The 27,156-nt window shown below is 48.3% G+C and overlaps 1 protein-coding gene across 2 annotated transcripts; it reads left to right on the forward strand.

The window, feature by feature from the left end:
• Positions 1–1,038: 1,038 nt before the first annotated feature.
• arf5 (ADP-ribosylation factor 5) lies at positions 1,039–4,491 on the forward strand. Of its 2 annotated transcripts, none has more exons than XM_080539082.1 (6): positions 1,039–1,164; positions 1,922–2,002; positions 2,247–2,356; positions 2,458–2,529; positions 2,717–2,842; positions 2,940–4,491. In XM_080539082.1, coding segments are annotated over exons 1-6 (477 nt in total). In that variant the 5' UTR covers positions 1,039–1,163; the 3' UTR covers positions 3,027–4,491. The 2 variants fall into 2 exon arrangements, with proteins under 2 accessions (XP_080395208.1, XP_080395207.1); XM_080539081.1 differs by having other exon boundaries at positions 1,080–1,273.
• Positions 4,492–27,156: the final 22,665 nt, after the last annotated feature.

Raw genomic sequence — 27,156 nt, forward strand, 5'->3', positions numbered from 1 at the left:
GGACAGTGACCGCAGGGACCAACACCTTTTTTTTTTAACCAAATTAATTTTGGGGGGATAAAAACTATATTTGATTCAATAGATATTGCTCAGAAAAATGTAATAATAATAACATCTTTGGAAAAAAATGTATTCGTTATTTTTTAGATTGAAGTTGAATGAACAACACTGGGGACAAATCCCTGGGGACAAATCCCATTTACATCGTTAACCAAAGCTTTTACACAACAAATTAGAAGCCCATATCATTGTATTCATAATAAATAACAATTGACTATACATAATAAAAACTAATGGAATTACCCAGCTAGCTCCTGACCTGCACTACTTGCTTCTCACCTGCTGCCCACCTGCATTACCTGTTTATCACCTGCACCTAAGACAATTTGAACTGACTGTCGGCACATCAACCAATACACACCATACACATGATGCCGTATCTCTCGATGAGACGAGTAGAGGCTTGTGACATTGCAACTATGTCATCAGTCACCCTGAGAGCAGGATTAGATTATCTCAGTGAATATACACAAGCACTCTCACTTTTTATTCACTTCTCATGCACATGTATTATTATTATTATTATTATTATTATTATTATTATTATTGTTATTATTATGACACTTGATAAACAAACAGGCTTTTTCACTATTATTATTATTATTCACAATAATAACAATAATAATAATAATTATTGTTATTATTGTTGTTATTATCGTTATTATTGTGAATAATAATAATAATAATAATAATAATAATAATAATAATAGTATAATACAATTGTTTTCTTCTTGTTGTATACAGCGTATTGGGTTCAAGAAATGAAATACATCTCTATAAATCCGACCCATTATTGTTATTACAATACAATTTGCAACAGTTTACCAAGAAACGTTTACTGGACTTGACTTGATTAGGTAGGCAGGCTCATAGCAAATAAACGGTATTACATAGACCTCTAGTGGCAAGTAATTTAACTGCTACCCACAAAGCTACTGTTAATAAAGTTGGTCTAAACTGATGACGTCGTTGGTTCCACGTTGGCCCCGGACGTGGCAGCAGCAGCAGCAGCAGCAGCATCATCAGAGGACAGAAACGGTGCTTGCATTTGGGAGTGATACACAAAAGAATTCAACCTTTTGACCTAATACCAGTAACGTTCAAGTAAATATTTCCTTACTAATTTCAAGAACAGTAGCGCACAACATGGGGCTCACCATCTCGTCCTTGTTTGGCAGACTGTTTGGCAAGAAACAGATGAGGATACTTATGGGTAAGGCTCAGCTGCTTAGCTAAAAGGCTAGGTAGCTAGGTAGCTAGCAGCAGCTTTGGCTAACTTTGGCAGCAGTCGGGTTGCAAACGTGAAACTTCATGTAGTCTTCATTCCTAATATGACACGTGTAATTTAATCATTAGACAAGTGGTTTAGAATAATAATAGCCAAATATTTGCTAATTGTTGTCCCAAAAAGTCGACTGAATATAGTACAATATTATCTGACTTATGTCAACAAAGTTGCAGGAAGTTCATAGATAGCTAGTAAGTTAGCTGTCTTTGATAATTCCATCTATCATATCTAGCTTTAATTGTAAAGGAGTAAACAATATCATAAAGTTGACATGCTAGCTACTTGTAAGCTATTTGTGTGGTGCTAGACTGGCCAACACCTGTTATCAGACATTGGGCCGTGTCGTTATCTGCAGGTGATATGGAGGAAGACTTCCAACTGTTGAAAATAAGGCGAGAAATGGAGTTAGCTAGCTATCTACCTAATATATAAACGTCCATGATTCTAATAGTTATAGGCTATCTAATTATGTTAGTAATCTTACCTATTATTATAAATACAATGTTACATCTTAGTCTCAACTAATTAGTTGAATATCTATTTTGATCATTAACATTTTTTTTTTCATGGCAGTGGGGTTGGATGCTGCAGGGAAAACCACTATCTTGTACAAGTTGAAACTGGGAGAAATAGTGACTACCATCCCAACCATCGGTAAGATAGCCACACCCACAGCATCAATTCAGCTACCATGTTACCTGTTCTTGCTCTCAAAGCCTGTTTGTTTATTTTAGAGAGAAGTATTAGGCTTGACAACTGATCCCGACAGTAAGCATTGATGGTCACATCCCACATTCAATTACAATCTTCACTCCATTTTGTGTGTGTGTGTGTGTGTGTGTGTGTGTGTGTGTGTGTGTGTGTGTGTGTGTGTGTGTGTGTGTGTGTGTGTGTGCAGGCTTTAATGTGGAGACAGTAGAGTATAAGAACATCTGCTTCACTGTGTGGGATGTGGGTGGCCAGGACAAGATCAGACCCCTCTGGAGACACTACTTCCAGAACACACAGGTACACGCACACAGACACACATATTCAAGTTGGCAAACTGAAAAGGAGCGAGCACAAGGCATCGTCTGACTGATTTTACTGTGTTTGTTCTCTTGGTACAGGGTCTGATCTTTGTAGTGGACAGTAACGACAGAGAGAGAGTGGCTGAGTCAGCAGAGGAACTCTCAAAAATGGTATGTAGTCCTCCTATTAATGAATGGTATGTTCAACTGTAACTGGCATGGAATCAAGCCTGAGTCAAGTGTCATTATGTTGATAGTTATGTAAGTAGTGTTATGGTTTTTCACGCCTACTTGACAGTTGTTAATATACAGTATAGTTTTGCCAGTATTTGACATTTTCTAATATTTCTTTCCACAGCTGCAGGAAGATGAGTTGAGGGAGGCGGTGTTGCTGGTGTTTGCTAACAAGCAGGACCTTCCCAATGCGATGGCTGTCAGTGACCTCACAGACAAACTAGGCCTACAGAGCCTCCGCAGCAGAACTGTGAGTAACACACACACACACACACACACACAAACACACACAGACAGACACAGACAGAACCTCTCTGTTTATCTGCCTCTGTTCTCTCTTTCCTCAGTGGCACGTGCAGGCGACTTGTGCAACCCAAGGCACAGGGCTGTATGAAGGACTGGACTGGCTATCCAATGAGCTGTCTAAGTCCTAAAGCTGGATCGACTGGAGAGAGACAGAAAGAGAGAGAGAGAGAGTGAGAGAGAGAGAGTGAGAAAGAGAAAGAGAGAGAGAGAGAGAGAGAGAGAGAGAGAGAGAGAGAGAGAGAGAGAGAGAGAGAGAGAGAGAGAGAGAGAGAGAGAGAGAGAGAGAGAGAGAGAGAGAGAGAGAGAGAGAGAGAGAGAGAGAGAGAGAGAGAGAGAGAGAGAGAGAGAGAGAGAGAGAGAGAGAGAGAGAGAGAGAGAGAGAATCAAGACATTCAATCAAGACATGTTTGATCTTGAAGCACCTGTGGCATAAAAGGACAGACCTTGTGGACAATGCAATCAATCCCTATTGGAACATCTTTATTATCCTTCTCTTTATCTTTCTTTTACTTTACTGTTACCATAATTTTTTTTTCTCTATTTGTCATTTTTCCCATTCTGATATGACAGAAGTTAAGTGATGCTTTCAGTTGCATGTTTAGCAAATGGCTACTCAGACACATAATTGAAACAGTGAAAAGAATCATGGGAGTTGTATTTCTCATGATCCTTCCCTTTGCATTGTTCAACTGGAGTTGGTAGAAGTTGCCCCTAACCTCTGACACAAGGACATTTGTTGGGACTCCTAATGGTTATGGTCTGGACTGGGGTATTGGATCACCTGATCCTAGATCTTTGGTTAAGGGCAATTTCCAAGTCATGCAATTTCCAATTTACTCTCAAGTCATGTCATCTCCAAGGGACAGGAGCATTAATAACAAGATGAAGAAGGATTAAGACAGCGATGTCATATGTTATGAATTTCTAGTGGAAGAATGGAGCCAAACATTGTGGAACTCCCAGTAGATGGAATTAAAGGAAACAATTGGTTCCAATATAATTCCTGGCATCTTTTATGACTGTTTAATTCTTTCTTATCTAATCTTAGAGCTATCCCCCTTGAAGAGGACAGAATCTTGAGTGTTGAGAATGTTTTTTATTTTTATTAGTTTTTTTAAGTCAGACAAAATTATGCAATAAAACCCATTTCCTTATTTGCTCTGATGTAAGTTGTGGTGAGTTGTCTCCAGTGAGAATAGGCACTCCTGAAATCAGAATGTTGCCCTGTTTGAATACTTTAAAATGCTTCCTTCTTTTCTTCCTTCTTATCCAATATCAGAGTAGTCAGTAAAGAGAGGAAGGATGTACCTTTCAAGTATTGACACAGGGTTGGCGTTAGCATTGTATAGTTAAGTGGCATACATTGATTTAACAGCGCTTGCTTTTGGCTGAGCTTGCTCTGGTATTTGATGGCTGATGTTGCTTGCTTTATATGCCCCCCCCCCCTTCCCACACACACAGACCTGCCCAGTAACTAAACTGGGCAGACATTCCAACCAACACTTCCAGAAGCTGCATGGAGCTGCCCCGTTCTGAATGACGTGATAACTAATTATGTTTTACAAAAAAGTCAAAATAAATAAATTCACTATATAAAGGACTGAATCTGTCTTTGTCTGAAGGTGTATTGAGAAGATGACTGCCCTGAATGAGAAATTAGGGCTCGAGAATTGTTTTGAATGTCCTTTTCTCTAGGGAGATGATGTTCAAGCAGGGTAATCCAGACAATGCAATATATGGCTCTGTGGTTCTCAAGGCCCTATGGTTTCAGAACTGCTAATTAGATTTTCTCCCTGGTAGTGATGCATGATTGGCAATACCGAATACTACCACACTCTCTTCGCAAACCCACACACACACACACACCATTTTTCAGGCCTGACCTTAGAGATGTGTCATAAGGGTGTTACCACATAGCACATCCTGCCACATCGCTTACATCCTGTCCGTAGCAATGCATCTAGATAGCTTCAGGGTGCTTAACGTTTAACTAGCCCTTGTGCTGCATTCTCTTACAGGCCAGGTTCAACTAGTCATCGATTAACCAATATAGGTATTACTTATTCAAAGCCTATGAATAGTGTCCTTGAGTACATTCATTTTGTAGTATTTCACTGGTTGCTTTTGACTAAAGCATAATTTTTCTTCGTTTTTAAACATTGATCACATACATTCAAACGTAGAAGGGATTTCATGTCAAGTTGTCTTGTTGGCTAGCTTCTAATGGAAACTTGAAATCTAAACTTAGTTAAGAAATGTACAAGGTCTAGCTAGGCAGGTCTCCATAGTCAGAGAGATCATGAGATGGCAGCATGACTCCACCAGAGGGTGTACTGTAGTTAGTCTATTGAGAGAGGTTGCAAGGCAATAATGTTTGGTATTGTCTGTTTTACTCTCTGAATAAATTAAATATGAATCTATGTGTGTATAAAATGGCAATGGAAGTGAAATAAAGATTTGGTGAAGGAATAGCAACTCTATAGTAAAGTGTAAACAAATACAGGTTCTTTGTTTTCAGCTTTGACTCTGTTTCTTATTCCTGTCTGAAAAGTACAGATGCAAAGTATGTACTGGTGCTTATGGATCTGCAACACTGTCTAGGTTTAAGGTTTCTTGTGGTGATACGGGGCGGCTGTGGCGCAACAGGTAGAGTCGGCTGTGGCGCAACAGGTAGAGTCGGCGTCTAATGATGGCAAGATCGGCGGTTCGAGCCCCGGCTGGCCACATGTCAAAGTGTCCTTGGGCAAGACACTGAACCCCAAATTGCTCCCAATGAGCGGGCCGGCGCCTTGCATGGTAGCTTGCCGCCATTGGTGTGTGAATGGGTGAATGAGAGGCCGTTGTAAAGCGCTTTGGATAAAGGCGCTATATAAGTGCAGTCCATTTACCATTTACTGAGGTGAGGTGAGGTGAGGTGAGAGGGCATGGCCATGAACAACAAACAGTCTTGGTTAGGGTGTGTGTGTTATGAAATGCCATGTCAGCAAATACAAAACAAAACAGACGCACCCTATCTGAGAAGTGAGGGAAGGCAGAGCAGAAATTAAACAGAAACAAAACCGACAGTACAGACAGACAGTAGGGGTTGATTACAGACAAAAGACATGCTTGCTAACAATGAGCACACACACACACACACACACACACACACACTGCAGCTTCAGTAAGTTAGGTGCTTTCCTGGGGTAGTTAGGCAGGGCTGGGGCCTCATTTATAGAAAGTACTCAGATACTCTGATCTTACCCGTGTCGTACGTAGAAAACCACATCAACGTAGTGATTTATACAATTCCAACGTGAGTCAATTTGACCGTGGAAACGATCGTAGCTCTACGTCGTGTATTGACCTTGCGTATGCACATTACTTACTGGTTATGCGGAGTTATTACAGGCATGTGAGCCGCACTGCCTACTGTAATTCATGCAAGTGGCTCGTAATAAAATTAACGATGTTGTTATCAGCCGAGAAAATGAGTTTAACTCAAGATTTAAAAGGAACTGATGTTTATGATTGTATTTCAGTATTTCTTTATGTGACAGGTATAGCACTAGGACCCAGCACCAGTGGTGACTGGAAGGAGATATAGGGGGGTGGGTACCTCAGACTCATTCTCTGCACCTGTTGTTTGGAAGCCACATGGTCACTGCTTCAAGCATTGTTTCCAGATTATTGCGGTATGTTTTAATCCAAACCTTTCACACAATGTTTGATGACTAGAGGAGGAATCCTGTCTAAAGTGCTAATGTATTTCCCACAGACCTAGTCGTGGTTGGTGAGGAAGGATTCTCTGCACCCATTTGTTTGGAAGCCACATGGTCACTCAGCCAAACTTTTATTGATGCTTCAGGCATAGAGCCTCAGAGTATCAAGGTATGTTTAAATTCAAAGGTATATTTATAGTCCATTGTTATTGTAATATTCTGTGGGTTTAACTAATGTGACTAATGTAATATTATGCTTTCTATAGGAGGTCCACGCTACCTTGTCCTATCCATTGTTTTTTTCCTACCCTTGTGCAGGGGCGGACTGGGATCAAAAAACAGCCCTGGCATTTGCGACACAACAGCCCTATTTCCAAACGCAACAGGCAACACGGATTGTTAACATAAAAAGTCAGAGGAAAGATGCCAAACTACCGACATGTTTGCTGTAATTATATGTATTATCAGTAGGCAGTCATCAGTCAATATCTCTTTCAATAGCCTTTTCACACCGAATGTACTTTTTTGTGCTATTTTCGGCCCAATACATGCGAATTTCGGTGCATTCCTACTTCCAACTACACTTGCTCCCTGCATCCAGTTGTTGCACATTAACTGCATCGCTCTCATCAAATTCCCCCATTCTGAACATGAAAGCAGTGTAACGTTACCTGCTGTTATAAACGGAATGATGACATGAGGTGCGTGTCCACTGGCGATATAGAACTGACTACGATAGTTATGGAGATATACTCCAGTTCTACATTGTGGAGCTCCGCCCCATAGGGGAGCTCTGCTCCTATTGGTTTACCCCGCTACCTAAAGCTCTGCTCCTATTGGTTTACCCTGCTACCTACTCCAGTTCTACATCGTGGAGCTCCGCCCCATAGGGGAGCTCTGCTCCTATTGGTTTAGGGCCCTGGGCATCCGCGATGCAGAACTGCGTGGATGGCCCGGCCGATATAAAATGTTTTGGGCCGCGGTCTGCTGAAATAAGTTATTTTCAATGAAAATTACCAGAGACAAAATTACAAATATATATATATATATTTTATATAATACATTCTGAGCGGCCCAGAGTCTCGCGGCCCTCCTTGCATTTGCCAGGCTTGCCCGGTGGCCAGTCCGCCACTGCCCTTGTGCCATTATGTTTTTAGTCTTGCAGTGGTTTTAGAGCAGTTTAATATTGAACTATCCCTGACCTGTTGGAGTGTAGAGCGGACGTGTTCCCTTATCTACTTTTCCCAGTTTGCTGTGCTTTTATACTAAAGGTTGCTTGTGTGCCGTGATACTTAGAGCCCTCATTTTATGGTTGTCTTTTGAACTCTGTGTGCCGTGTATTGCCCACTAAGAATTCCTAGCCTACACTATTTGCTGTGTTTGCATGCTCCTTTTAAGCAACGGTTCACGTTTGTCTGCCTTTAAGGATAGAGTCCACCCACAGGTCCCCCCCTTCCCCTTTTTAGTAGCCCTGTTTTTATAGGCCTTCACCATGAGAGTGATTATTGTGCCTTGGTTTATTGTTGAAGGGCCGGTTTCACAGACAAGGCTTAAGCCTAATCCTAGACTAAAAAACATCTTCAATGGAGATTTTACATTGAAAGTGTGATTTAGTCCAGGACTAGGCTTAAGCCTTGTCTCTGAAACCGGCCCATAATCTTGTAATAAACTAATTGTATTTTGGGTACACCAGCCTCTGATTCAGTTAATTCCGGACCCGTCCTAGTGGGGAACTTAGCCTTAACGAACTTGAGGGTCCCTCACCCCTACAGTGTGAGGGTGGCGTTGTCAAACAGTTATTACTGTGTTACGACTAGGTATCTAACATTTCTGTATGCCATATCTATATCCCTCCGGAGCTGTCTATCTCCCCTTCAACATGCCTAGTGCGTTCCACAACGGACCTTGCCCGGCCACGCGCTAAATTATACTGGATTTTCTCCGGTGTCTGGGAGTTCGCAAAGGGAGTTCGGCCATATTAGAATAAGACCTGTGTGGTGATTCACATTAGGTTAATAGGAGAGACATTCACCAAGAAAGGTTTGTACCTTTAAGAGTGGGGGTTAAAGGGGCAAGGGTTTCCGGTTCCGGGTAATGTTATTGTTGTTGTCACTGAGTGTATGTTAGCATGTAGCAGAAAGTGAGAGAAGTAAACAACCTCGACTCCAACCTACGTCTGTCGTCTCCTTGTTGCAACTCCCACATTGGTGACCCCGACGAAAGCGAACGAGATGTCTGTCAACGAGAACGCCGGTAACGCCGCCGCGTTGCCCACAGCGCCCGCACCGGACTATGCTAACATATACGCTGCAACCGTCAAGCTGCCCGACTTTTGGCAGCAGAACCCACAGCCGTGGTTTCATCACATAGAAGCCCAATTCCGGCTGAGAGGAATAACGCAGGATGGGACTAAATACTTCCATGTGGTGTCTGCGTTAGATGCTTCGACAACGGCACGAGCGATGATGCTGTTAGAGGGTACGATGCACTAAAGACATTCCTGCTGAAACTTTATGAGCTGTCAGAACTAGAGAAAGCAGACCGCCTGCCGTCACTCAATGGCCTCGGCGACGGCAAACCTTCGGAGTTGATGGAGAGAATGTTGTCTGTGCTGGGATCAGCTGATCCCTCGTTCCTGTTCACACACATTTTTCTGCGGCAGCTCCCGGCGCCTGTGCGCACAGCACTGGCCAGTTCCCCCCTTTCCTCCACCAAGGATTATCGTTCTCTGGCTGCGGAGGCCGACAGGGTGTACCTTGCTAACCGGCAGCAGTTTATCCATGCGCTGCTGCCCCACCCAGACCACTCGACCCCACCTCCACCCCTGGAGGACTATACAGACACCGCGGCCGCGGTGACGGCCCGACGACGGGCTCTGTTACTACCATGCAAGGTTTGGGTCCAAGGCCAAGCAGTGTCGCAAGCCATGCAGTTTCAGGGTACAGGGAAACGCCAGGGCCGGCGCTCATTAGCGGCTATGGGCGCCGGCCGTGACTGCAAGCCGTTGTTCGTCGCCGACTCCTTATCTGGCCGGCGGTTGCTGGTCGACTCGGGCGCTCAACGCAGCATCCTGCCAGCGCAGGCCATGGACACCATGGCCGGCGGACACGGCCCCCAGATGGACGCCGCTAATGGCACACCCATACGAACATTTGGCATCAGGTATGTGGAAGTGTGTTTTGGCGGGCGCCGTTTCGGCTAGGACTTTGTTATGGCTGCTGTATCCACGCCACTTCTGGGTGCGGACTTCCTCTGTGCTTTTAACCTGCTGGTGGATATTAAGAACTGTCGCCTGATCGATGCCCTCTCTTTTGCTTCGTACCCCTGTACGCTGGGGGGGGCGGGAGCGCTTTGCCTGGCAAACACGCTGGCCACCCAGGGCTCTACGCTAACCTTTTTCACTAGGAGCACATGTGCTCCTAAATGAAAAATGTTAGGGGCACACAAAGTAATTTAGGAGCACAGTGAAAAATGTAATTATAACACATTTTTATTAGTGATTTTGCCATTTTTGCACCAAAATCACACATTGGCCCATGCCTACAGCCCTACTAGACGCAGAGTTGATGGCATTGTATTATGGTAACTAGCTGTGTCAAGTTCTCCTGGTTAGCAGCATGTTCATTCATTCATCCATGTCATGCCTGTCAGCTAGCAGCTAGCAGCCCAGCCATGCTTTAGGGCTAGGTCTGTCAGCTAGCAGCCCAGCCAGGCCATGCAAAGGTCTGTCTCCATGCTGCCCACCTCCCTGCTGCTGGGTCAGGCTACATCAGTCACACACGGTGGCCAGACAACTCCACATCTAGGGGTATTAAACTACCCCACATCCAGATGACCAGTCCCCAGCCCCATGCTGCCCGGGGTGGTGACATGTGGAGGTGGCCAGCCCAGCACGGTGCCTCTGCGGCGGCTAGCTGTTAGCACACCACCATCCCCGGGGGTCCCACCTCTCTGCCACACTCAAGTACAACATGTTGCATTTTCATGCCATTAGGCAACTTGCTTCCTAGGGTTTCCTAGGATTAGAGATGCATTTGGACTTCTGGAGTACCTCCACTACTTTCAATGGGTTCTGAAGGTCTGAGAGCTTTCTACTTTCTACCCTGGGTAGTTAACCCTGGTTGTAACATTGGGTTCAAATCTGGAGTGTGTGGGACCAAATCTGTAGATGTGGTGAGCTAATGAAGCTAATGAAGCTTGAGATGAGAAAAGGGCGCTTGTCTCTTTAAGGCCCAGGAGGGAGTTAGCGATTAGCGATGTTAGCTTAGCGCCAGTTTAACAGAAGTAACTTCACTTTTAACATGACTTCCCGTGGTCGTAGCGGGCTGGCTGACGGCTTAAAATGTGGCCACACGGTTCGCGCAGATTTATTTTTAGAATAAAAAAAAAAAAAAAAAAAAAAAACTACTCGCACAGTGTGCTCGTGAATTTATTTCTCTAGTCGCACAGATGTATTTTTAGTCGCAATTGCGAGTGAAATGGTCGCACTGTCGAGCCCTGCCACCGGGGATCCATATCAACGCCTGCTCGCCGGTTTCCCTGACCTCACTACACCCACGTTCTCAGCTGAGGTGGCTAAGCACGGCGTAGAGCACCATATTACCACCGTGGGCCCCCCAGTCTATGCCCGGGACCGACGCCTCGACGCGGCCAAGCTTGCAATCGCCAGAGGGGAGTTTTCGACCATGGAGCGACTCGGCATTGTGCGCCGCTCAAAGAGCCCGTGGGCTTCCCCCCTACATACGGAGGTAACCGCAACACAAACACCACTCTCTCCAGCTCTCAGCAGCCTCACCCTCACAGAGCATGAAGTGAGACGCGTACTGAAGGCGGTGGACCCCAGGAAAGCCTCGGGGCCGGATGGCGTCCTGGGACGGGTGCTGAGAGACTGCGCCGACCAGCTGGCCGGGGTTTTCACCAACATCTTTAACCAGTCCCTGTCCCAGGCCACCGTCCCACCCTGCCTGAAAACCTCAACTATCATCCCAGTCCCGAAGAAAAGCACGGTGAGCTGCCTAAACGACTACCGCCCGGTGGCACTCACACCAATCATCATGAAGTGCTTCGAGAAACTAGTCCGGGCCCACATACTCACACGCCTCCCGCCCAACCTGGATCCATACCAGTTCGCCTACAGAGCCCACAGGTCCACAGAGGACGCCATCGCGACGACTCTCCACGCCACTCTATCCCACCTGGAGAGGGGAAACAGCTACGCGAGACTGCTCTTCGTGGACTTCAGCTCCGCCTTCAACACCATCCTTCCAGACAGGCTAGTGACCAAACTACTAGACCTGGGTCTATCACACTCTATATGTGCGTGGATCAAGGACTTCCTGACCGACCGCCCCCAGAGGGTGCGGGTGGGCCCCCACACCTCCACAGCCCTCAGCCTCAGCACTGGGTCCCCCCAGGGCTGCGTGCTAAGCCCCATCCTCTACAACCTCTACACCCACGACTTCACCCCCGTCCACCCCAGCAACTACATCGTAAAGTTTGCAGACGACACCATCGTGGTGGGATGTATCTCGGGGGGGGACGAGGCGGCGTACAGGGATGAGGTAGAGCAACTGAGCAAGCTGTGCAAGGTTAACAACCTGCTGCTGAACAAGTCAAAGACCCAGGAATTCATCGTAGACTTCAGGAGGAAAAAGTCTGAGATCCAGCCCCTGCTCATCGACGGAGAGAGCGTGGAGAGAGTCTCAACCCTCCGATTCCTGGGACATCACATGCGGGATGACCTGACCTGGAAGGACAACACAAACGGCACCATCAAGAGGGCACAACAGCGGCTATACACCCTGAGATGCCTCAGGAAAGAACACAACAAGCAGGAGATACTGGTGGCCTTCTACCGCGGCGCAGTGGAGAGCATCCTCACCTACGGCATCTGCAACTGGTTCTACAGCTGCACAACAGCGGAGAGAAATGCGCTACAGAGAGTCGTGAGAACAGCACAGAAGATCACCGGCGCCCCCCTCCCCTCTCTGGAAGAGCTGTACAACACACGCTGTCTCAGGAAGGCCTCCAAGATCTCCAGGGACCCGACCCACCCTGGGCACGTACACTTTATCAGGCTGCCCTCGAAAAGGAGGTACAGGACCCCGGCCGCTAAGACAAACAGACTGAAGAACTGCTTCTACCACAGGGCCGTCCAGGCCCTGAACACAGCAAAGACCTAAGTTCTGGGCCCTGGACAGTCTGGACGGATTGTATGGCAGCTGCTGGACTGAAAAAATCAGGTGTAGTGCTGAGGCACAAACATGTACATTTCAAGCCTGCAAACTGTGACACTTTAAATAACGTGAAAAAATACTATTGTGCAATATGACAACCCTAGTTGACTATCTGTGCAGTATAGTACAGTGGATTGTGTACATAGCCTTTATTTATGTAAACCAGCTCCTTACCTTCTTGTGATTTTATTCTTTTTCTAAAAGTTTTGTTTTTTTTCGCTTTCCTAACACCAGGGGAGCCACCCCTCCTAAATTTCGTTGTTTGGTACCTGTACTGTAGCAATGACAAAGTCCATTCATTCATTCATTCAATCATTCATTCATATGGTGACTAAGGCCGACGGGGGTTGGCGCCCCTGCGGCGATTTCCGTCGCCTGAATAACGCCACAACCCCCGACCGGTACCCCGTTCCACACATACAGGATTTCTCTGCCCACCTGGCGGGGGCCGTCATTTTTTCCAAGGTGGACCTGGTGCGCGGGTACCACCAGGTGCCGGTCCATCCGCAGGATGTGCCAAAGACGGCTGTCATCACACCCTTTGGACTTTTTGAGTTTCTGCGAATGCCTTTTGGCCTCAAAGGGGCGGCGCAGACGTTTCAGCGCCTGATGGACTCTGTGCTCCGAGACATGCCATTCATGTTTGTTTACCTGGATGACATTCTGGTGGCCAGCGCGTCCATGGAGGAGCACATGACACACCTCCGGCAGTTGTTTGAGCGGCTCAGGGCCCACGGCCTCATTGTAAACCCAGCCAAGTGCCAGTTCGGGCAGTCATCCATCACCTTCCTCGGACACCATGTCGCTCCGCAGGGAGCCGCCCCTCTTCCCGCCAGAGTGGAGGCCATCACCAGTTTCCCCCGTCCCCGCACGATACAGTCTCTACAGAGTTCCTGGGCATGGTGAATTTTTACAACCGTTTTATTCCCCATGCCGCCCACCTCATGCGTCCCTTGTACGAGACCCTGCGGGGAAAAGGGCCCAAGGACGTGTTGGACTGGTCCCCGGAGATGGACAACGCTTTTGGGGCTGCTAAGAACACGCTGGCTAACGCTGCTCTACTGGCGCACCCGTCTCCCACGGCCCCGGTCGCCCTCACGACGGACGCCTCTGACTATGCAGTGGGGGCGGTGTGCGAGCAGTGGGTGAACGGGGCTTGGCAGCCGCTGGCCTTCTTCAGCAAACAGCTCCGCGACAACGAGCGCAAGTACAGCACCTTTGACAGGGAACTGCTGGGTCTTTTCCTTGCCACCAGACACTTTAGATTCCTGTTAGAGGGCCGCCAGTTCACCGCCTTCGTGGACCACAAGCCACTGACATTCTCCATGGCCAAAACCTCGGAGCCATGGTCTGGGCGTCAGCAGCGTCAGCTCGCGGCGATCTCCGAGTTCACCACGGACATCCAGCACTTGGCGGGCAAGGACAACTTCGTCGCCGACTGCCTCTCACGGGCGGTCGTCGGGTCTGTTCACTTAGGACTCGACTATGCCGCCATGGCGGCGGACCAAGCCGCAGACTCTGACATTCAGGTCTACCGGGTCGCTCCTACTGCACTGCAGCTGGAGGACGTGGTGTTCGACGCGGCCAAAGCCACTCTCCTCTGCGACGTCTCCACCGGCCAACCACGTCCTATGGTGCCGGCTGCCTGGCGGCGCAGGGTTTTCGACACCATCCACGGCCTTTCCCACCCGGGGGTGAAAGCCTCGGCTAAATTGGTGGGGATTAAGTTTGTTTGGCCTGGCCTCCGGAGGGACGTTAGAACCTGGGCTGGCTCGTGTGTGGCATGTCAGCGCGCTAAGGTGCACCGCCATACCAAAGCCCCTTTGGCACCGTTTGTGGTGCCAGAGAGGCGTTTTGACTACGTGCATGTGGACCTGGTAGGCCCCCTGCCCCCGTCTCACGGATATACCTACCTCCTCACCATGGTGGACCGGACCACCAGGTGGCCAGAAGCTGTTCCCCTGGCCTCTACTACGGCAGCGGAGGTGGCCCGGGCGTTCATTGGGTGCTGGGTGGCCCGCTTTGGCACACCAGGTGACATCACGAGCGACAGGGGCCCCCAGTTCACCTCGGAGCTCTGGACTACAGTTGCTGAGCACCTGGGGGTGAAGATCCACCGCACTACGGCGTACCACCCGCAGGGCAATGGACTTTGTGAGCGGTTCCATCGGGACATGAAGGCCGCTCTTCGGGCCAGCCTGATGGACAGTGGCTGGGTGGACCGCCTCCCGTGGGTCATGCTCGGTCTTCGCTCTGCCCCCAAAGAGGATCTCCAGGCCTCGTCCGCCGAGCTGGTGTATGGCCAGCCACTGCGGGTTCCTGGGGAGTTTCTTCCAGATGCTGCAGCTCCCTGGTCGGCCGCCTCTCATAGAACTGTGTTCCGGGGCATTGTGAATGACCTCGTCCCCATTCCGACATCACGTCACTGCCTCCCCCAGTCAGGGGCGTGTCCAGGGGGGGGGCCAGGGGTGGCTCGTGCCACCCCTGAAATCTGATTGGCCACTCTAGGTGCCACCCTGATTGATTGGCTATCTGCCTAGTCACTCAGAGCAGAGGCCACTTCGCGCCACCAGACGAACTTTTCGAACAGAACACATTTTTGATCAGCGGTGAGGTGTGGTCTTGGCGCTCCTGAAGAAATGTGAGTACCATTAATAACGTTAGACTTTTGCATAGCTACATATAGGCTACGGTGTTGTGCTAGTGGATAAAACGTTTTGCTTAACTTGGAATCAGAGTTTAGGATAAAATTCGCTTTGCTCTGCGTTGTTTGGAGCTGTGAGAACGCACATTCGAAGTCACTCCCGGAGCAAACAACCAACACATGCTCCGGCGCTTAAAAAGGGTGGTTTCGCTCCGGTTAGAAACGACGCATCGAGGCTGTCCATAGGAAAACAACAGCGCATGCGTGTTGATCTGGATAAGAGGGGGACGAACGGGCAGTTTTCTATTTTCCTGACCAATCAACTACCACGTCTGTTGCTTCAATTGCCTATGTTACTTTGTTTACATAAAGGGCTGTGAGAATGCAAATCAGAAATAATTTATGCAACAATGTTGCGAACTCATCCGCTTGCTCTGGGTCATGATTCAGATGTTCATGTAAGAACATGACCTTAGTAGCCCAATTAAAGTATACAATGGGGAGTGGAGACAGAAATGGTAATAAAAAGCACAAAATGGTGTGTACAAATTCACCAGAATGCAGGGAATTAAGTGTTAAATTCTCAAAATTGTGCCACCCATGCATAACAAGGTGCCCCACCTGGGCCACCCCAGTGAAAAAGGTCTGGACACGCCACTGCCCCCAGTCCTACGTCCCCAGGGACCTGCCATTGGCTAAGTACGTTTTCATCCGACACGACAGCCATCGGGCTCCGCTGCGGCCCCCCTACGACGGGCCCTTCCGTGTCCTGGAGGCGGGCGCTAAGCACTTTGTGGTGGACATGGGGGGCAGGTCAGAGCGGGTCGATCCTCCACTCCTATCACCGTGGACACAGCAAGGAGCGAATTCCCGGGTAGAAATATCCCCTCGACCCGCTGTCAGCGGGAGTTCCGTCCAGCAGCGGTAGAACTCCCGAACGCCCGGTTGATCGAGTTTCGTATTAAAAGTATATCTTCTCGGGGTGTCAGCGAGGTGGTTAAGGGCTCAAAATGACCGTATACTGATGGTGAATTTAGCAATAATAGTCTTGTATTTGTACCACCTCCATAACCGGTGTTATTCACGGAGAAAGCCGATCAAGGACGCACCTTTTGCGGGTTAATAACTTTGATTCTCCGGGGGTTAGGAAAATAATTCCAACGTGTCTGGATAGAGGAGAAGACATGGAATCGAAAAGTTTTTGAATGGAGTCGATCCTCCACTCCTATCACCGTGGACACAGCAAGGAGCGAATTCCCGGGTAGAAATATCCCCTCGACCCGCTGTCAGCGGGAGTTCCGTCCAGCAGCGGTAGAACTCCCGAACGCCCGGTTGATCGAGTTTCGTATTAAAAGTATATCTTCTCGGGGTGTCAGCGAGGTGGTTAAAGGGCTCAAAATTACCGTATACTGATGGTGAATTTAGCAATAATAGTCTTGTATTTGTACCACCTCCATAACCGGTGTTATTCACGGAGAAAGCCGGTCAAGGACGCACCTTTTGCGGGTTAATAACTTTGATTCTCCGGGGGTTAGGAAAATAATTCCAACGTGTCCGGATAGAGGAGAAGACATGGAATCCAAACGTTTTTGAATGGAGTCGATCCTCCACTCCTATCACCGTCGTGTATCTTGATAGTTCTTCATGGGTGAGGTGGTCTAAATAGTAGGCAGCCGGTAAATCGCCATGTTGAGCGATGTTGCTATGATACTTTTTGCCCGTCAGGTTGGTGGTTGTGTCATGCCAAAACCTGCCGCTTGCCAAAAGCTGCCGGGGGTGCGGCCTAACGCGTCACGACCAGCTGGCACGCGCACGCGTCACGACCTGGCGACTGTGACGTCATTCTAGTGCGCTGTGTTTAATCCTCCGCACTTTACTCCACCATTTTGCTCTGCTGACGCACGACGAAACACCTGCTACACGACACACCTGCTACTACAGAGAACTACTAGAGAACTACTACAGATAACCCTATCATTTCCTTTTATACGTTACTCTTATATACGCGCACACACACACACACACACACACACACACGTACCTGCGTGGCTTGCCAGAGGTTTGAGAAGGTGAAGACTGAAGCCCCTGAGCTGAAGAGCATCAAGCCTGTTTCACCGTGGTACATGATTGGTGAGTTCTACACTTTTATATCCCAATTAATTTTTTGGGTTTTGACTTGTTTCCCACCATGCTTTCTTTCAGTATGCTCTTTTAGTGTGAATGTTTTACTTCCGCTTGTCCAATGTTAGAGTATGCCAACACATTTTTCTTGCTAGGTGTGGACCTCATCGGACCGTTCAAGGCCTCATCCAAGAATAGCAATCGCTACTGCCTCACAGCGACAGATTTCTTCACCAAGTGGGTGGAGGCCATTCCTATCCAGGTGTGTGTAACAGGTCTCCTCTCTTTTTCAGGTCCCAAGGTCCTTCTGCAGTGGCCTGATGTCCAGCAGCAGAGAGGCAGCTCAGACTGTGGGCTGTTTGCTATTGCGAACAGTCTCACATGCTGCAGAGGTGAGGACCCAGCAAGCAAGGAATTTGATCAGTCTGCTATGCGTAAGCACCTCTTTTCCTGCTTTCAGGATGGGCACCTGAGACCATTCCCCAGCTCCATACGGTGTCCACGCACGGCCCAGTCAGTGTACACTATGGACGTTAGTGTGCACTGCATCTGAAGGAGGACCATCCGACCAGAGCTTCAGGTATCCTGCAGGAGGTGTTCCAAGTTTTTCCATTCGTCTTGTGTGTCAATTAATATTATGTTTCCTAATGAATTTGTTTGTACTGCTTGTAAAGTTGTTTTTTAAGTATTTTCCAGATTGTACACAGATAGCCCTGCTACGTCCTCCGTGAGGGCCCGTTCCCCTGTACATAAGTCCCTGTCCAGCCCTGCTACATCCTCCGTGAGGACCACCTCTACCACATCCTCCGTGAGGACCACCTCTACCACATCCTCAGAGAGGACCACCTCTACCACATCCTCCGTGAGGACCACCTCTACCTCCTCCGTGAGGACCACCTCTACCTCAGGCTACTGCAAGTATGAGCCACAATTACATCATTGTTATTTTTAAATGTTCATATTGATTGTTTCATTACTAATACATTAAATGTATGCTCATTCATTCACACAGCACCAAGATGTTTTGGACAAAATTACATCTGGACAGTTACCTTTCATCCCCATCCACCCAGTACACTGGTAAGTCACATTGAATAGGGATTATTTAGAAATGTGTTTACTCACAAAATGTTATTTTGACTGTACATATCTGTGCTTGTTTGTGTGTTTACACTAACAAGATGGTTATTGCTTACCTCAACAGGAGAGCTGATTGGTGTGATGTTACCTAACCCCCCAGATGTTACCCACCAACCCTCCAGATGTTACCCCCAACCCTCCAGATGTTATCCCCTAACCTCCCAGATGTTACCCCAACCCTCCACCACCACCTCAGACACACCACCACCACCTCAGACACACCACCACCACCTCAGACACACCACCACCACCACCTCAGACACACCACCACCACCACCACCTCAGACACACCACCACCACCTCAGACACACCACCAGGATGTGGTAGAGGTGGTCCTCACGGAGGATGTAGCAGGGCTGGACAGGGACTTATGTACAGGGGAACGGGCCCTCACGGAGGACGTAGCAGGGCTATCTGTGTATTTATCTGTTCTATTATTGTTGAATTTGTGAATGATATGTTACTCCCTAACTATTATTATATACCTGATTGTAACCTGTACAGTTCTTTTGCAAACGTTATCCCCCTGAAGTGTTGTGTATTTATATATAAAGTTTATTCTGTTTTCTGAATCAGTGTGGACTTGTGGTGTGTTTGTTCATCGTCTGACATTGGCACGTTTTATTACAATATCAACTACTATACTAGTCCAAAAGTTACATATGACTGTAGTTATCATAACTGTACATGTCCTACTCTAATGGATCTTGAACGAAACGCGCATTTTTTTTATTAAGTTGAATTGCTGAGTTGCGTTTGCTACTTTATGAGAAAATGATCTGCTGATCAGACCTCCGTTTCTTTCTTTTGAAACCGGGAGCACTTAACCAATAGAGAACGGAATAAACTGGGCTTAGAAGAGATGTTGTTACCTATGGCAGTGTATAGAGCCTCTCTATGTGTTACCTATGGCAGTGTATAGAGCCTCTCTATGTGTTACCTATGGCAGTGTATAGAGCCTCTCTATGTGTTACCTATGTCAGTGTATAGAGCCTCTCTATGTGTTACCTATGTCAGTGTATAGAGCCTCTCTATGTGTTACCTATGTCAGTGTATAGAGCCTCTCTATGTGTTACCTATGTCAGTGTATAGAGCCTCTCTATGTGTTACCTATGTCAGTGTATAGAGCCTCTCTATGTGTTACCTATGTCAGTGTATAGAGCCTCTCTATGTGTTACCTATGTCCAGTGTACTAGAACCACTCTAACAGGAGTGTTTGTCCATGAATAACACCGACTATGCCCGGGGTAGAAACACAATACTATAGCTGGATAAGGTCTACAGGTCTACACGGTCATTTTAAGCCGTCGACCAGCCCTCTACGACCACGGGAAGTCATGTTAAAAGTGAAGATACTTCTGTTAAACTAAGCTAAGCTAAACATCGCTAATCGCTAACTCCCTCCTGGGCCTTAAAGTGACTAGTAATAACGTTGTGAAAAAAACCGTCAGATCAGATAGATATAAGGGTTATTTTGATAAACCGGATACATTTTGTGAATATATATGGTTACTTTCTCGCCTGAAAACATATTAAAACTTCATAAAATGACATATTAACACTTGTAGAGCCAAATTAAAGCTTTTCGCTAATGGCGGCCAAAACGGAGGTTTCAAAAACACTAGACTGACGCGTCACAGTCGCCAGCTGGTCGTGACGCGTGCGCGTGCCAGCTGGTCGTGACGCGTTAGGCCGCACCCCCGGCAGCTTTTGGCAAGCGGCAGGTTTTGGCATGACAGAGCCTTTCCCTCTGCTAAAGGATTCAGCCTAGGGGTGAGTTTCGCTTCCTTGACGATAAACAGCTGAGATGTTGAGTCTTAAAATGGTTGTTTTGTATGTTGTTCAATTTGTATACATTTCAATATCATTAGGCACATAATATCATTTTAGTTTTTCCTTTTAAGTTGATAATATAACATGACTGTGTTTTGACAAAACAGTAACTGCATTACTATATTATTAGAGTGACGTGACACAAACGTGTAGACTGCTAAAAGCTCCAAAACAAATTAATCTGAGAAATATCTCCTGTCAGAGATGGCAGATAAAACTGGTTCTATAATAAATGTACATATACTTTGAATAGGGAAGTGACAATGGAGACTCTTTAATAAGCTGTACAAGGAAGTAGTCGGGTACGTCGTCTGTGTCATATATAGTGGGTCCTTGTTTTTCAGGTATGATGGCCTCGTGAGAGGTCATTCATGGAACCCCCTCTCTGTCTGCTTGCTGTGTATTTTCTTGTAAGTATGTCACATTCACAACAACATTCACACATATCTCATTTAACAACAATCGTGGGATAAGTATTTTCATGGCATACTGTATGTTCAGAACAATTTTCAAGGCTAATGAGCTGTGTTACTGAATGTAATATGTGACAGGGCATGGTTAAAAAGTCTGCAAGTAGGGCAAAATCATTTTTCAGTTTTTTCCAGATTATGAAAGGGAGATTGTAAACTTTAAAATGATGTGTTGTAGTGACCGCTCATTAGCGAGCAAAGTATTCATAATTCACGGCGTTCCAGCCTTGTACAAAGCCTTGTTACATGTTTTTGTTTACTCAATCTCCCAGGCTGCTTAGCGGGTGATATGACGGGATATAAGTGGGACAGAGATGAATGAATGTGGTTGTTGTCAGTACGTATGCAGAGTGTGAGAATAAAGCGCACATGATTGTTTTTCTACCGGCAAAACGACTACATCGTCCAGTTATTGCCGTCACTCCTACATTGGTGACCCTGACTTTCTCTCGAACGTTTTCGGAGAGCATTGAACATGACAACAAACGCAGTTTTACTCAAGCTGCCCGAGTTTTGGGAACAAAATGCCATAGCATGGTTTGCACAAGCTGAAGCTCAATTTGCCCTCAGGGATGTTACCGTGGATAATACCAAATACTACTACGTGGTAGCAGCTCTAACCAATTCAACGGCAGCGAGAGTGGTGAGTCTTATTGAAAACCCACCGGCACAGCACAAATGTGTTACCTTGAGGCATACCTCATAGATACTTTTTGTCTGTCTGAATCTGAACGTGCACGCCAGCTCCTCTCTCTCCCTGGGCTCGGTGACACAAAACCCTCTGAACTGATGGACCACATGCTAGCTCTGCTGGGCGACCATCAACCGTGTTTTCTTTTTAAAGAGCTTTTTCTGCAACAGTTGCCAGACCAGGTTCGTTTTTCTATGGCTAATTCAATCAAAACAGACTTTCGTCAGCTAGCCAAGGAAGCGGATATATTTTTCTCAGCTGGGAAGAGGTGTTTTACAGCCACCATGGATGAGTATGGGTTCCAACCACTGTCCATCTCCGCTACTGCTGTGGCCCGCCGGGTGAGGCCGTCGGGGTTGTGCTTTTACCATGCAAAATTCGGGAACAAAGCTAAGAAGTGCCTACCACCATGCAACTTCAGTGTGTCGGGAAACGCACAGGCCGCCACTCATTAGCAGCTGTGGGTGCCGGCTAGGGGTGCAACGGTTCTCGGTTTTTTTACGGACGGTACGGTTTGCGTTCCACGGCTCAATTCACTAGTGAACCGTGACGGTTTTCGGTTTATGCTGCGATTTGGCTGCGTTCGTAAATTAGCTCTGAGAGCGCCGCAACAGTTTGAGGAAGCCCCGGATTCCTACAAGTCTGCGGTGTGGGGTCATTTCGCTTTTCCCGTTGAATACGACAATAAGGGGGGGGAAAACAGTGGACAGAAATATTACTGTCTGCAAGCTCTGCTTAAAGCGTGTGCCATATGCAAGTGGTTGCACCTCTAACATGAACCAGCATATTCGCCGCTACCACTCAACGATAACACTGACTGGGAGCAGGAAAGCCAGTCAGGTAGCGTCAGTGAGCAGACAGCAGTCTCTCTCTGATGCGTTCGGACAGACGTACACTACCACTTCAGAGAAACACAAAAAAATAACCAATGCAGTGGGGATGTTCATTGCAAAGGATTTGCAGCCCTTTTCGGTGGTTGGAGATTTGGGTTTTCGAAATCTGATAAAAACTCTCGAGCCCCGTTACAGTGTCCCCTCCCGTACATCATTCAGCACCAAAATAATCCCCGGTATTTACCAAACAACGCGCAGAGGCATTGAAGACGATTTGGCAAAAATACAGAGCTTTGCACTGACTACGGAGGGTTGGACCTCCCGGGCAACGGAGAGTTACCTCACTGTCACGGTCCACTACATGTCACCGGATTGGGAGATGAAGAGCGCAGTACTGCAAACTCGTCCACTATACGAAAGCCATATCAGCGCGCACCTGGCAGAGGAACTAACAAATGCAGTGACTGAGTGGAAGTTGGAGAGGCCAAACATAACAATTTCCGTAACAACAGACAACGCAGCAAATATCGTAAATGCGATCCATGAAGCTGGTGGACTGGGGCCACAGATCGGCTGCTTTGCGCACGTCGTAAATCTCGCCGCCAAGAAAGCAGGGGCAATAACCCCGGTGTCCCGCCTCCTGGGTAAAATCAGACATGCAGTCACTTTCTTCCACAAAAGCACCACAGCCCACCATATTCTGACAATTAAACAAGATATGTTAGACTTACCAAAACACAAATTAATCCACGATGTCGCAACTCATTGGAATACAACACATGACATGTTGGAACGCTATGTGGAAAGTGTTACTTTTGTAGTGTGAATTTGTTTTCCTCCTGTTTGTATACGGGCTACCAGCTGTCAAGGCTAAAGTGCACTTTTACTTTCGAAAGTGTTTATTTATTTTTGGACATTTGAAAGTGTTTTGTGTTTATATACAATTATATATACATTACATATACATGTGTATGTTAAAGTTCCATATTATGTATAAGCAAAATAAAGTAAAGTAACAGTTTGTAAATAAATAGTAGCATTTGTTTCTGAACCGAACCGTACCGAAAACCGTGACCCAAAATACCAAACCGTACCGAACCGTGGGCCAACTGAACCGTTGCACCCCTAGTGCCGGCCATTCTGCAGGCTTGCTGTACGTCACTGACTCCCTCTCTGGCCGCCGGTTTCTATGTGACACGGGGGCCCAGGTGAGCGTGCTGCCTGTATCGGCAATAGACATTAAAACAGCGAAACGAGGGCCCTCCCTTGAGGCTGCCAATGGCAGTGCAATCGCTACCTTCGGCAGGCGCACTGTGGGTTTGTGTTTTGCTGACCAGCGTTTTACCTGGAGTTTTGTGTTGGCCAAAGTGTCTACTCCCCTCTTAGGCGCTGACTTTCTCTGCGCTAACAGCCTCCTGGTGGACGTGGGGAACCGCCGACTCGTCAACGCTGAGACGTTCGGCTCCTTGTCATGTGAGCGCAGTGATGCAGCCACAATGAAGCTGTCCAGGTGCTGTCTCGCCGGCTGATGAGTTCTCCCCTCTTCTATTGGAGTTCTCAGACATCACAACACCTACCTTCTCGGCCGCTGCCACCAAACACGGCGTCATGCATTACATCTCCACGGAAGGCCCACCAGTGCATGCCAGGGCCCGTCGCCTCGACCCACACAAGCTCACCATCGCGAAAGAGGAGTTTGCAGCCATGGAGGCACTTGGCATCATTCGCCGTTCTGACAGTCCCTGGGCCTCGCCTCTCCATCTCGTTCCCAAGTCCAACGGAGGCTGGCGTCCGTGCGACGATTACCGGCGCCTAAATGATGTCACCACACCTGACCGTTACCCCGTTCCACACATTCAAGACTTTTCAGCCCATCTAGCGGGCGCGTCTATTTTTTCTAAAGTGGATTTGGTACAGGGATACCACCAGGTGCCAGTTAGCCCTCAGGACGTCCCTAAGACAGCGGTTATAACACCATTCGGACTGTTTGAGTTTTTGAGGATGCCGTTTGGCCTCAAGAATGCCGCCCAGACCTTTCAGAGATTGATGGACGCCATGCTGGGCAACCTGCCTTTTGTGTTTGTCTACCTAGACGATATCTTGATAGCCAGCACGTCCAAGGCAGAGCACCTATCCCACCTCCGTCTCCTCTTCAGTCACCTCCGGGAACATGGAATAATCATCAACCCAGCAAAGTGCCAGTTTGGACTGCCTGCCATGGATTTCCTCGGCCACCACATCACTACTGCTGGGGCGGTCCCGCTGCCATCAAAGGTGGACGCTGTGCTGCAGCTCCCACGCCCTACCAGCATTAGAGCTTTACAGGAGTTCCTGGGGATGGTGAATTTCTACCATCGATTCATCCCTCAGGCTGCCCACCTAATGCGCCCCCTGCATGGGGCTCTCAAGGGCAAGACCCCTAAGCACATCATCGCATGGTCCGACGAAATGTCAAAGGCGTTCTCAGACACCAAGGAAGCCCTCGCGAGCACGACCATGCTGACTCACCCCGTGCCTGAGGCTTCCGTGGCCTTGACAACTGATGCCTCAGATTATGCCGTCGGAGCCGTTTACGAACAGCTGGTCAAGGGGGTTTGGCAATCCCTGGCATTTTTCAGCCGACAACTCCGCTCCAGTGAGCAAAAATACAGCACCTTTGACCGAGAGCTCCTCGCCCTGTACTTGGCAATCAGGCACTTCCGGTTCCTGCTGGAGGCTCGGCCATTCACGGTTTTTGTGGACCACAAACCGTTGATTTTTGCCATGACTAAGGTGTCGGAGCCGTGGTCTGCCAGGCAGCAGCGTCATCTGGCTTATATCTCCGAGTTCACTACAGACATTCGGCATGTGGCGGGAAAGGACAACCCCGTAGCTGACTGCCTCTCTCATGCCACTATCGGGGCTGTCCATCTCGGCATCGACTACGCCCGTATGGCTGCGGATCAGGCTTCGGACCCAGACATCCAGGAATGCAGGACTAAAGTTTCTGGCCTCCAGTTGGCGGACATCCCTTTCAGCGACGACGGCACGACGCTGCTTTGTGACGTGTCCATGTAGCAGCCGCGCCCAGTGGTTCCACATGCTTGGAGACGGCAAGTTTTCGAGGCCATACATAGCCTCTCACACCCAGGCAGGAAACCTTCGCAGCGCCTGATTGCAGCGAAATTCGTCTGGCCCAGGATGAAGGTTGACATTGGTGGGTGGGTCAGGACCTGCGTGCCATGCCAACGGGCAAAGGTCCATCGTCATGTTAAGGCCCCGCTGGAGCGGTTCACGGTCCCTGAAAGACGCTTCGACCACGTCAACATTGATCTGGTGGGTCCCCTTCCCGCCTCCAGGGGGTACACTCACCTTCTGACGATGGTGGACAGAACCACCCGTTGGCCAGAGGCCGTCCCACTGACGGAGACTACCACAGTTGAGGTGGCCCGCGCATTCATCGGCACCTGGGTCGCCCGGTTTGGGGTCCCCTCAGACCTGTCCTCTGATCGGGGGGCCCAGTTCACTTCTGGCTTATGGACTTCAGCAGCTGGGTGTCTCCCTCCACCGCACTACGGCTTATCACCCACAGGCTAATGGCCTATGTGAACGTTTTCACCGGTCCATGAAGGCTGCTCTTAAAGCCGATCTCCGGGGCGGCGGCTGGGTCGACAGGCTTCCTTGGGTGATGCTGGGACTCCGTACTGCACCTAAAGAGGACCTTCTTTCATCCTCTGCTGAGCTGGTGTACGGCCAACCCCTCCGGGTTCCGGGGGATTTCCTCCCTTGTGCTACGGTCCCCTGGTCAGCACCATAACAGCGAAGTGCTCTGCTGGACAAGGCCAAGTCGTTCCGGCCGATCCCTACCTCATGCCACGGCGTTCCTAAGGTACGTGTCCCGCCTGATCTGAAGGCAGCGGGGTATGTCTTCATCCGCCAAGACGCCCATCGAGCCCCCCTGCAACCGCCCTATGATGGTCCCTACCGGGTCGTGGAGACAGACGACAAATTCTTTATTATCGACATGGGGGGTAGTAAGGAACACATCTCGGTGGATCGCCTTAAGCCAGCTCATCTGGACTTGGACCGTCCCGTCGAGGTGGCCCTCCCGCCCCGCCGCGGTCGCCCCCTTGTTAAAACAGCCCAGACCCTAGCTCCTGCAGACCCCCTGCCCTGCCTTCCGAGGCCGGCCAAACGTTCGCCTGTGGTTTTTCCCCTGCCTCGGTCTCCTGTGCCTGCTCAAGGGCGCCAGAGTCGCTTTGGGCGAGTTATCAGAGTCCCTGACCTTTTTTGGGGCCGGTTCTTGTGAATTCTGGGGGGACGTGTGTAGTGACCGCTCATTAGCGAGCAAAGTATTCATAATTCACGGCGTTCCAGCCTTGTTACATGTTTGTGTTTACTCAATCACCCAGGCTGCTTAGCGGGTGATATGACGGGATATAAGTGGGACAGAGATGAATGAATGTGGTTGTTGTCAGTACGTATGCAGAGTGTGAGAATAAAGCGCACATGATTGTTTTTCTACCGGCAAACATACTACATCGTCCAGTTATTGCCGTCACTCCTACAGTGTCATACATTGAAATCTGAAACAAGTTGAAGAAGTAATG

Source organism: Nansenia antarctica (assembly GCF_963989245.1).
Source record: "Nansenia antarctica genome assembly, chromosome: 9".
Lineage (NCBI taxonomy): Eukaryota > Metazoa > Chordata > Actinopteri > Argentiniformes > Microstomatidae > Nansenia > Nansenia antarctica.